The sequence below is a fragment of the Cannabis sativa genome, chromosome 7 (genome assembly GCF_029168945.1).
Source record: "Cannabis sativa cultivar Pink pepper isolate KNU-18-1 chromosome 7, ASM2916894v1, whole genome shotgun sequence".
Taxonomy (NCBI): Eukaryota; Viridiplantae; Streptophyta; class Magnoliopsida; order Rosales; family Cannabaceae; genus Cannabis; species Cannabis sativa.
In genome coordinates this window covers 61,176,260-61,188,814 of record NC_083607.1, presented here as the reverse complement: position 1 = coordinate 61,188,814, position 12,555 = coordinate 61,176,260, and the positions used below count along the sequence as shown (strand labels likewise).

General features: G+C 31.7%; 2 protein-coding genes across 2 annotated transcripts; one reads left to right on the top strand and one right to left on the bottom strand.

Annotated features, from left to right (window-relative positions):
* Window positions 1–2,217: 2,217 nt before the first annotated feature.
* On the bottom strand, window positions 2,218–6,198 carry LOC115697544 (exonuclease 1). Its single transcript, XM_030624603.2, has 12 exons — window positions 5,836–6,198; window positions 5,430–5,549; window positions 5,048–5,171; window positions 4,746–4,883; window positions 4,445–4,654; window positions 4,170–4,345; window positions 4,002–4,074; window positions 3,803–3,911; window positions 3,321–3,493; window positions 2,864–3,244; window positions 2,549–2,775; window positions 2,218–2,455 (listed from the first exon to the last, which is right to left on the bottom strand). The coding sequence occupies exons 1-12, from the start codon at window positions 5,994–5,996 to the stop codon at window positions 2,392–2,394; spliced, it is 1,956 nt and encodes a 651-aa protein (XP_030480463.2). The 5' UTR covers window positions 5,997–6,198; the 3' UTR covers window positions 2,218–2,391.
* Window positions 6,199–6,269: 71 nt separating this feature from the next.
* Window positions 6,270–9,595, top strand: LOC115697591 (ATP synthase subunit d, mitochondrial). Its single transcript, XM_030624669.2, has 6 exons — window positions 6,270–6,466; window positions 7,096–7,291; window positions 7,832–7,913; window positions 8,777–8,841; window positions 8,946–9,032; window positions 9,193–9,595. The coding sequence occupies exons 2-6, from the start codon at window positions 7,121–7,123 to the stop codon at window positions 9,292–9,294; spliced, it is 507 nt and encodes a 168-aa protein (XP_030480529.1). The 5' UTR covers window positions 6,270–6,466; window positions 7,096–7,120; the 3' UTR covers window positions 9,295–9,595.
* The last annotated feature ends 2,960 nt before the right edge of the window (window positions 9,596–12,555 follow it).

The following is a 12,555-nucleotide window of genomic DNA, read 5'->3' as shown; positions in this document are numbered from 1 at the left end:
GGCCTTGGGCTTTTAACTTTTTTTCTGAATTTTTTCATATATACCCAAAAACAACAATAAAATTTACGTTTTTACAAAAAATTTATTTTTTGATAATTGTACCAATTTTTTATTTCTTACAAAAATTTTATTATTTACTAGTTGTACCAATTTATTCTATTATTGATCAATTTATCAATTTGATTAACCTGCATACAAAACTTAAAAAAAAAATAGAGAAAGCATATATACGTATAGTCTGAGTCTCCCGTTTTTTTTCTCTGTTATTATTTATTTATTTTTTTTCAAATGGTTTTGTTCTGTAACATATATTTTTTTATTAAAATATTTAAAGAAAAGATAAGTCATTTATTCAAGTAGTTAATACTTTTTTATCGGATGATAAAAATATAAATACCTCAAACTAACTTAAGATATTTCATATATTAAAAAAATTATTAATGATTATCAAATAAACAACTTTGTAGCTAGCATGTAGATATTAGTCGTAGAAGAATTATTCAACCAAAATATCTACACCTATTCTTCCTCCTCTTCATTTTTAATATAAATTTAAGTAATATTAAAATACATATATCAGCATTCAAATTTAAAATATTTATTTGAAATTAGTTATTAAAAAGATGTATACATGCTAAAGTGAATTGAGAGATAAAAAAAAGAATTGAGAGACAGAGAGAACGTATGAACAACTATGGCACTAGGAGTATCATTCATGTCGATGATCAGTGATCATGAACTGTTGGAGATATTAATTCGACTTCCTGATTTTAAAAGTATAGTGGAGTGTACTTATGTCTGCAAACGCTGGTTTTTACTTATTTTAACTTTTAAAGTATATTTCAGTCGCAAATTCAATTGCTATCACCGTCAAAAAAGACTTGACAACTTGTCGTCGTCATCATCACTTCCCTTTACTCTACTATTCGTAGCTTTCAATACAACTAAACCTAATTTTAATGTCTCAATATACTATTCATCTGATAGATCAAAAGTTCTTGGCTATGGTCAGACACCACCATTAGACTTTTTACCTTACATTAAAGGGCCAACGATTGCTTATTTATGGTCATCGTTCGAGGATCTGTTGTTGGTGGGAATAAATGCATGTGAAAATTTATACATTTGCAATTCTTTTACAAAAAAGTTTGTTAAGCTTCCGGAGTCCCCTTATAGATGGGATCATTGTAGATATGCATTAGTAGTATTAGGTTATGATGACAATAATCTTGTTAAGTATAATGTCGTCAACGTCAGATTGATAGATGATTTTTCAAGTATCCCACCACGAAAATTATTCCACTTATTAATTTTTTCTTCTGAGACTGGACAATGGAGTGATTCAACTTTCAACTTTCTAGCGAAACCTCTAAGTAAATGTTATCTTCGAAATACTATTGTTGGAAGCAATAGAACAATAATATACATGCCATATGGTTTAGTGAAGACAGAAGGCATTGTTGCATTGAATCTTTACTCAAAGAGATATCGTTTGATTAGTTTGCCTCAAGAGTTAGGTCATGATTGGCGTTGTTCAAATTCTAGGGTACATGTAGGAGTGGTTCACGAGAAAGTGCGGTTGGCTCAATTTTTTTGGTATAAAAAAAAGCAGTGTTATGTTTTTAAAGTATGGGAGCTTGTTGATCCCGAAGATAATAATTACATGGACATCGAGGACATGTGGAGTTGGAATTTGGTGCACAACCATGATGAAATGATGATAAGATTTGGTTGTATGAGTTTGTTGCGGTTCACCATACTTGCTCTCCATCCTGACGACAAAGATGTGTTCTTCTTTTCTCGCTCCAATAATAATGCTAGAGATGACGTTGAGATTTATCAATGTCAAATACTTGGTCAGAATCGCAATCAAATTGAACTTATTTATCATCTTCTTCCAAAATATCGTAATCATTTACGTGTTGTTCCTCTTCTGCATCCATGGTGGCCGACTCGAATTTGATTGATGTTTGATATTATTTGTAGATATTTTATTTGCAATTTTTTTTGTCATTTTTTTTTTGCGAATTTTTTACTATGAGAATTAATGGAATTTGTTTTTAGCATATGACAAACTATTCTTATATATTTTAAGCTGCCTTAAAACAATTCCATCTTTTCTATTCTTGAATATTAGTCGAAGAATTATTCAAACCAATAAAGAGTAACATTAGAAATAACTTTAAGAACTATATATGAACATTTTTACTCTCATGGTAAAGAAAAAATGAATGAATGTCATTTTCAAGTTTTTTTGAAGCCTTTACAATGTCATTGTGTGTTGACTTTATAGTAAAAAAATACGGCAAAAACAACAAAAAAAAATGTTGACTTTATAGAATCTTTGCACAACAACAACCCTCCTAACTCAGCTGTGAAGATGAAGTTTTATCAACTCTTCTTGGGTTTCTTTGGGACATATGCAAATTGGTTCAAGTCCACACCAACCGTTGACCTTTCGATACAAAGAAGCCAAAGTCAACATTATGATGATGATTATATGATTAGTGAAAATCAATGAAGATCAAAAATTGAGTTCATTTGTTACCTACTGTTGGTGGAAGAAGTATTTCGAATATCTTTTAAAGGAGCTCGAAGACCACTTGCACGAGAGCCAGAAGACGCGAATTTAAAAGAGGATATGATCGAAACAAACTTTTCCATCGATTTTTCTGCTATGTCAGAGTATTCGGCTAAATGGGAAATGTTTGAACCAAACTTTCCGTCGTTGGATGATGATGATTCAATGCGCATTTGCTTAGACTTCACAATTTCCTGAAGGAATTTAGACAATCAAAACTTTCAGAAAGGAAAAGAAAAACAATATATCGAAAGTTAGTATAGTAAAGAAGAAAGTACATACTTCTTCAACACTCCCACTTGTGTGTTCCTTTCTTTTCAATAGATTCCCACTCTCGGTAGCAACATTGGCCGCCGAATTGTCCTCTATCAAAGTGTTTTGTTTATTTTCTTGATCATTCTCATGCTCTGACTTATGCTTAAAATATGAACTCCTTACAATAACTTTTCGGTTCTCTTTTCTTATCTTTCCCTCAATTGCATCGGGTACACTCCCGAACTCATGTTCCTTTTGTTGTGCTAGACAAGGTTTATGGATTGAATGTTTCGGTTTCTGCAATGAAGTATGTTCTGGACTTGTTTCCTTCAACATGTCTTTCATGTCCTTACCATGCTTTGGAGACTCTATAAGCTCTTGAATTTCGGGGGCAAATCCATTTTCCACCTTTAGAGAAAACATTTTTTATTTATCATAAAAATGGCCGAACATAAAATGCATCGGGAAGAGAAAGATTGCTCACATTTTTAGAGTGAAGTGGCGATGGTGTCTCTGAGCAGCTCGGTTTAGAAAGATCATCCTCCTCAGAAGAAACATGTTCTTCAGAATTAGGAGAAGAGTTACAACTTGGACTGGGTTGAATAGGGGATGAACGCGGAGCCTTAAACTTTCTCTTTGCCTCGAGAGAAGCAAAGCCTATGAAAAGTTAAGAAAAAACAAAGAAAAGAAGCTCACATTGCCACGTTATGAGAAACAAGCATTTCAACCAAATGTACAATCAAGCCCTTCATGGCACCATCTAATTTGTATACTCTATCTTCTTGGCCAAGTAAAAATCTTAGCCCGTTACAAATCTGAGTTTAAGATTAATAATACCATTCGTTCGGTAGCTAGCCACTTAAGCCAGTTACATTTTACGGACATGATGAACTGTCCATGATAAGAAAGAAACATTTCAATCCGAAATTACATACACAAACAAGGTAAAAAGGAATAGAAGGATACAGAAGTACTGAGTTAGAAGATTCTTCTGTACAGGCAAATCGAGCTTTTTCTTTACACTTCCTAGATCAACATTCTTGAGTTTGAAAGTTGTGTTGGCTCTAGCAGTCTCCTGTTGGTGAAAGAAAACATGAAAATCAATAAGAAATAGCATTCAATTGTAGAAGAACCCGAAAGAAGAAATGTAGAACAAACAATTTACCTGAAATGGCATTTTGGTGAATGGATCAAGATCACCTTCAGCTATACCTTTAGCTATATCTTGAGGTAGCATTGTATATACATAGTTAAGGGATTTCAATTATTCCATAATTATTGAATAGAAGCAGAAATTTAAACATGAGGAAAACTATATCTCTGAAAAGGATATGGTCCTAAGAAATCCCCATCATCCTCGATATTCTCAGAAATGGCACACAAATGAACGATATTTTCAGTAATTGGATCGTAAACACGTTGATGCTGAAAAGTCAATAGTGCTTTCTTAAATGATTCTTCGTAAAGAGGTGGAACCGAAGAAATGCTGTATCTTAGGTGCTTTACCACCTGAAAATGGACCAATCATTAGCTGTCTAAAGAACAACATTCTATGCCTATTTCGTTTAAGGATTACAAATGACAATGTCGTGAATGATGAGACTTCACCTTGTCGTAAGTTGTAAATCGTTTGATAAGAGCATGAGCCCTTTTGAGTCCCATTCCCGGCAATGACTGCAAATAGTCACAGCCACTCAAAATGCACATCTCGAGAATCATTTGCTTTGTAAATCCAGCAAAACTCAAATCCTTGTTATGTTGTAGCTTGGACTGCTGAAACTGAACAGCTTGCCCGAATTTGTCCATTTTAAAAATAATCTGGATACAACAATGTTCAAAGTATCTGAGAAATATCTTGACCACATAGTGCGAGAAAAAAATCGGGAAAAATTAAGTTTTGATAACTCACCTTTGGACATCCAAATGGTATTAGATCTGAGTCCTCTGTGATAACAGCATCAACTTGTTTGCTAACAGCTAAGAAAGTCATTTGAGCATCTGCTTCATAAGGAGCCACAACATAACTTATATTCTCCTGCTTTAACACCTTTTACAAGCAACAATGTCAAAAGAAAAGAAATTGAAAAATATAATAAATTTTCTTCATCACTCATAATCGAGTTCAGAAGATTTGGTATGGTACTTTACAGGAAATGGTTTCTGTTTTCTCGGTAAATCAAATTTTTCTTAAGAAAAAGTGTTCTTACTAACCTGAATTAACTCATAGGCAATCGAAGGTGAAATGTCAACAGCTTTCTGATAGCACTCATAAGCAGCAGAAGAATTTCCATTTGACTCGTGCTCCATAGCACGAGCGAGATTTTCCTTTCTCCCCCTGCAATTTTATTGAGTTAAATCTTAACTTAAACAAGGACCCTATTCCATACATTAATGCAATGTATGAAAAAATCATTAAGCACATTACAAGATTAGAACCGAATTGTGACCGAATTAATGCCAAAGAATTGAAATTACTTTAAAGAGCTTCATATAAGTTGGTTAAATCCCAAATGGAAAACAGGCTTAAACAACCAATTATGTACATTCATCAAGTAGTAAGAAAACAGGCAAAACTAAAGGATAACCAACATACCTGGCTCGTTTGTTCTCTTGTTCAATCTTCATTGGAAGAAGACCTCCATCAAATACAAGCATAGGTTTGACACCATAATGCCTTAGCAGATTCACTCTATGCATGCAATAGTCAATATGCCTAAGATATTGGACACAAAACAAGAACATGTTCAGATACCATAGCCAATCTATTATGTATCAACTTATTACATTTTTCATTAACCACAGTTTGAGTCAAAACCCCCCTTGAAGATGGGGAGAATGCTCCAAATTTTTATCTCCATAACCAAAAACAAACAAAACCCAGATTGTAAATCCATCAAATGATCGACCCATTATCTCAAAAATATCTTTTTGAAAATAAAAATTTAACCTTTACTCAAAATTCCCAATTTAACAAAGAGAGAGATAGAGAGAAATATTACCTCGAGGTGGGTAAGCCTTTGCAGAGATCTTTGCTACAAGACAAAGCTCCTTTATGAAGCCAAGAATACGTATCAATAGCAACACAAGAACCCTCCAGTTCCTTGATGTGAATGGGTACCATTATCGATTTCAGTAGCGGTAAAAGCCCTTGAATACCCATCCCATACCCTTGGATTAGAGCTCGCTAAGAAAAGCAATGGCTTCAGTTCAGCTACCAAGATGGAGAAAGAAATGGGGTTTGAGATTTCAGTGAGTTGTGCTCACTTATGTAGCCAATAACCTCTGCTCCTCTGGTCTTTGTCTTCCCAACAACAATGGCGGGAATGCTTCCAATGTCGTTTTTTTCCAATTTGTTTCTGAAAAAAAGTTTCGCTTAAATGTCGTTTTTATCCAATGTGTTAAGTTCAGGTACATAAAAGGAAGAGACTGGGCCTGGGCCATGGACACCCGGCCCATTAATATTCTGAATCGGATCCCAAATTTGACAATGGTACAGAAAAAGCCCTAATTCTACTCTTCTTCTTCTTCTTCTTCTTCTTCTTCTTCTCCCCATTATCTTTATCGTTCTCCCGTACTCAGAGTCCCCACTCTCGTTGTCGACGACCACCATCGCCAATCTAAAAGTCTCAGGTGACATCTTTTTTGCTTTGCCTTGTTTAATAGTCAAGTGATTTTTTTGATTTCGTTATGTATGGATTTGATCTGAGTGTTCTGTGTTTGATTTTGCGTTAATGATCTGAGAATTTAATGTTCAATTCTTTTAATTCAATTTCAGAATCTTCTATAGGTGTTTTATGATTTACTTTGCTGCAAGTTCTTTTCTTTTGGTATTGGGGTTTTGATGTATTAGATTTACTTTGTACTCGATGTTTATTTTATAATTCGTTATTTGGGTATTTTTGGGTTGAGATGAAAGGTGTCATATTGATTCAACATTTTCCACGGGCAGCCATTTATGAAATTTTGAACTTTTATTCTCAGAAAATCTAGAATGATTGAATGTAGAGAAATTCTTTTAAGAACAAACAATTATAAAACGTGATTTTGCTGATTTTTGTTTTGTGGTATGGATCCTTAATACCACATGGCTAAATTACAAATCATGATCAATTAATAATGGATTTTTATCATTTGTTTACCAAAATATAGTTTGAGTCATATTTTGGTAGTTTTACGTTTTAATTTTTTATGTTGTTTGAATTTAGTTGCATTGACAAAATGTTGAAGATAAAAAGAAGTTAAAAGCATTTTCATTTCAGATTATTACTGAGAAAGTGCCTCAAAATGAGTGGACCAACCAAGAAAGTCGTTGATGTTGCCTTTAAGGCTTCAAGGAACATTGACTGGGATGGTATGGCCAAACTTCTCGTCACCGAAGAGGCTCGCAAAGAGTTTGCCACGCTCCGCCGTGCCTTCAATGAGGTCAACACAACTCTTCAAACAAAGTTTAGCCAGGTTCTTCTTCTATCCTTTTCTTTGTCACTATAGCTTGTTTTCTGAAATTCTTTTGTTAAGTTATTGTTTGGATTCTGCTTATTGAATTGAATTTTTTTGAGTGAAGATTAATATTGTTTCATTTGTTGGGGGCTTAGGTCATTTATTGAAGCTAAAACTTAGTGTCTTTGATTTCAAAATTTATTTTTAGGCATGTAAAGATTATAATTGTTTCATGTTTTTTGGGGGGAAAATTTAATATAAAATTTTTGTTGATTTTGATTGTATTTATAATCAGCAGAAAATATGGGACATTATCGATTACTGTTCGGTTCAAGATAAAGTTAATAAAAGAGTAAATAGAAAGTAAAAAGTTTCAAATTTTACCATGATTGGTACCTGAGCAACCACACTTTGGAGCCGTTTGAAATTTTAATCTAAGATAGCATCAAATGTTTACTGTGCATAATACAATGTAATTATGTTTGCTTTTGTGGCATTATTGTTTGCTTTATAGATGTGAACGTTTGGTTTTTTATGTCATTTTTGTGCACATTTCAGGAGCCCGAACCTATTGACTGGGAATATTACAGGAAAGGGATCGGATCTCGCTTGGTGGATTTGTACAAGGAGTCTTATGACAGTATGTAACCATACTAATCACTTTATTATCTTGCGTATTATATGTTTATTCTTAAAACTTCTCAAAGCTCGTATAAGCGAAAGTGCGCGACTATGGAGTTTCATTATGTTACTTGTTTGCATTCTATTTTGAGCTTATTACTTTCAGCTTTTAGTCTAATATTAATGCAGTTATTTGAAGTACATTGAAATTTTCATATATTCTACTCTTTAGGACTACTTTAAAAAAGAGATTAGAACTTCTCTCCGGAGGGGCCATTTTGATGTGAATCTATCCTTTAGTATTCTTCAGCTTCTTTATTGTGTAGTAGCTTATTTAATTTGCTTACTCTTATTCTCTTTACAATATGTGAATATTGAACACAATACATTTAATAATCTAATCTATGCCGATGTCTTTCGATGGATCATGTCATAGCATTGTTTTTGCTTCTATTTTCTTTGGCCTAAAATGGGAAAATATGGTGATAAGAGCGTGGTTTGTCCCATAGACATAGTGAAAATACTAAATAGTGTTTAAATGCCAGGACTCAGATTCAGATGAGTTTTTTTAACTCGAACAAGAACTTATTGTTGTTGTGTTTGATAAGAATATGTTAACTCTTTGTTCACTGACATTCCAACGTGTTTAGTTTAGCTTAACTTGGGCTGCCTTTTGTCTGCTCAGTGAAGTTTTTTGGTTATATAATATATATATATATATATATATATATATTTATAGTGTCAACCCAGTTATAGGATCATTGAAGTTTCATAAGTTATTCGGAGTAGAGTTTGCTTTATCAATTGTTATGTAGTACTTTACCAATCAACAAACTCAGCTGTTTTTCTTTATTCATTTCTCTGAATGATTTTCATTTGCAGGCATCGAAATCCCGAAGTATGTAGATACCGTCACTCCTCTTTACAAGCCCAAATTTGATTCATTGGTGAGAATTGACCAACAATAATATATTATATAACTTCTTTCTTTGAAAATTTTTCATGCTTACCATCTCCTTTTTCTAACAACTACTACCCTTCACTACTGCAGTTGGTGGAATTGAAGGAAGCAGAGGAGAAATCTTTTAAGGAATCGGAGCGTTTAGAGAAGGAGATTGTTGAAGTTCAAGAGCTGAAGGTAAGGAAACATAACAAAATTCATAACCCGAGAGGGATAAGCTCGAAATGTTAGACATGTGGTTTGCTCGGGAAAAATTAAAAGAAGTCATAGTTTTCTTTTTCTTCTTATTGTGATAATTTAAAGCTCTAACAATAGGTTGTGTGATTTTTCTTGACAGAAAAAGATAAGCACCATGACTGCAAATGAATACTTTGAGAAACATCCCGAGCTGAAGAAGAAATTCGATGATGAAATCCGAAACGACTACTGGGGCTACTGAGGAAGAAACAAACATGCATTTTCTCCATCTTGCTTATATAATTTGGTGTCCTTGTCTGTCTGTCAGTCTCATCATCCTTTAATAATAATATACATAACCAAATTGTTTTCTTTGTAATTTTGGTGACTACTGCATCTCCATCGAAAATTTAGGGCAATCGATCCTGTTTCCTCTCGTAATCGTTGGACAAATTGCTTGGATGTGCAAAAATATTTTGGTTGTGATTGGAATTTTTTGTTTCGCAAAATAATTCGGTCGAATTCATCAACAGTTTTATTGAATTGAGTAGTTTGATTGATCATCCTAATTTGTGTGGATTGTTCAATTTGTTGAAATATATTGTATGCGAAAATACAACTGTTAATACATGACTTGCAAAGTTTTAAACTTTTAACAAAAAAAAATGACATAATATAACCGCTAATTAGGATTTTTGTCTTTGAACTTTTAAGGTTGTTAAAAATCTTTTTTGAATTATTGAGATTGTTAAATTTAAGTGTTTTTGTCTAATTTTAGTAAGAAAAGTTTAACATGGATGAAAGTTTAAGGGTGTGATTTGCTATATGTCAAAATTTGAAAGGTATGATTTGAGTCTAGAGAGCATGATTTAGTAGATAAATAATTACCGAATTAGTAAAATCAAATGAAATTGTACAAAAAATTTTAAATCTAAATTTTAATAGTTTAGGGAGAATTTTTAATGGTCAGAAAATTTAAGGTATGATTTGGTACATGTTAAAATTTAGGCTAATTAGGATTTTTGTCCCTGAACTTTGACATATACCAAATCATGCCCCTGAACTTTTAAGGTCGTTAAAAATGCTCCTTGAACTATTGAGATTGTTGGATTTAAGGACTTTTTTCTAATTTTAGTAAAAAAAATCTAACATGGATGAAAGTTCAGAGGGCATAATTTAGTACATGTCAAAGTTTGAGGGGCATGATTTGGTAGATATCAAAGTTTGGGAGCATGATTTAGTACATAAACAATCTTTAAAATAGTAAAATTGAATAAAATTTGACAAAAGTCCTTAAATCTAACAATTTAAATAGTTCAGGGGGCATTTTTAACGACCTTAAAAGTTCAAGGGACATAATTTGGTACATGTAAAAGTTCTGGGGACAAAAATGCTAATTAGCCTAAAATTTATGGCACAAAAAACCTAATTAACTTAATAGAATTATTGAGACTAACTTTCATTCTTTTGTAATTTTGTTTTATAAGAGCTCAAAGCTAAATTAAAGTCAACAATGTTAAACATTGATACATTGATGGAGTTGGTCTAAAAATCACAATACTTTATTGTGTGTTTTTGAATAAGAGAATTGGTAAGGCTATTCTTATCCACTGCTTTTGATTGATTCACTTACTAGTATCCAATCACTACTTGTTGTTTCTTTCACAAATATGGAATGTTCTCCTTTTGTTAGTGGCCACCACTTGGCTTTATAATTTGTCCTACTAACTAATCTTCCACAACCAAATTGGCAAATTAACTATTTTTTTCTTTATTAAATTTTTTTAGTATATTACATGTCGACTATTTAAGCTATCAAACTATTATGAGTACATACTATTATCAACTATCGAAAAAACAAAAAGATCGAAGTTGATTACTCGTTATTTTTTTTATTGAGATAATGCCTTAAATTGCACTGGAAAAACATGCTAATGCAATAAGGTATATTTTTTTTCTTCTATTATTTGGTGAGCGATACATGCACGGGTGCATCAACCCAAAGGAAAGGACACCATTTGACCTCAATGTTTCAGGCAATTATTTTATATTTTTAATATTTATATTATCAATTAACTATTTTGCACAACAAATATTAAAATTTAAATAGTTTTATTTTAATTTTAGAAGATTGTTCACCAATGTGGTAGTCTCATTCTAGTTTCTCAATAGTTTTATTTAGATAGTTTTCTTTGTAATTTTAGTGAGTATTGCAATATTTCCATCAAAGATTTAGGGCAATCGATTCGGTTTCTTCTCCTAATCGTTGAACAAAATGCTCGGATGCGCAAAAATATTTTGGTTATGATTGGAATATTTTGTTACTACCAAATCTTAAACTTTATCAAAGGATGAGAACATATGTGTTTAGAATTTGTTCATAATATAACATTGAGACTATAATTTTTTTGTGAAGATTGATACATTGATGTGTGTTGTCCCCTGAAAATCACAATACTTTGTTGTGTGTGTTTGAATAAGAGAATTGGCTATGGCTATTCTTATCCAATAGCCACTACCACTACTTTGGATTCATTTGTTTCTTTCACAATTTTGAAATATTATTTTTAACACAAAATTATGATAGAATTTATTGTAGTTATAGTAAGAAACTTATTTTTGAAAAATTTAGTTTTTTGTTATGTTTATATTAGTAAAATGACTATTTTGAACTTATATTTAGACACAATAAATTATTTATAGGGGTTCATTGATACACCCCTTATCTGTTTTGACATTTAGGATAATTTTTTATTATTATAGTAAAATAAAAGAGTCGCATGTAAAAGACTGTTTGACCCATGTGTTCGTCGTGTTAAAATTTTCTGAATTTCTCAAAATTTTGTAGGATGTCTAATATAACTACAACGTAAATAATCATAAAAAAATTAGACTAAAATATTCTCTCAAATACCGAAACATATAGGAAGTGCGTCAATAAACCTTTTTTAGGGGGTGCATTATAAAATTTTTCTATGTATATATATAGTATTTCTTAATATTAATTTTTCATTACTATTGTTGTTTGAAAATGAAGAGGGTATTTACCTTTTTGTAAGATTGAAAGTGAGATATCAAGTGATAAAATTTGAGGGAGAGAGAGAAAGAGTATCCTGAATTTGATTTCAAAAAAATCAGGGGGGGACCATTTACATTATTATCACTTTCAACTCAATATATCATCAACACAAAGAATAAAAACAATATCATGTGAATCTGACATATAATTAAAATTGACTTAACCAACCTATATTATGACTGTTTTTGTTCATGTAACTCATACTAATTTTATAAAATATCCCAACAAAAAAAATGGTTTAACAAAAAATATTTTTACGGTTTTTAAGATTTTATTTCACAAAAAACAGTATTTTAATGTATTTTTATATTATACTTTTGTTATTTTGTTATTGATTTTTTGTTATTAGTATATTATTTTTAATGTTATTATTTTCTTGTTACTTTCATGTAATTTTCTTAAACGTAAAAATATAAAATTTTTATATGAAAATAAGTAATTTTC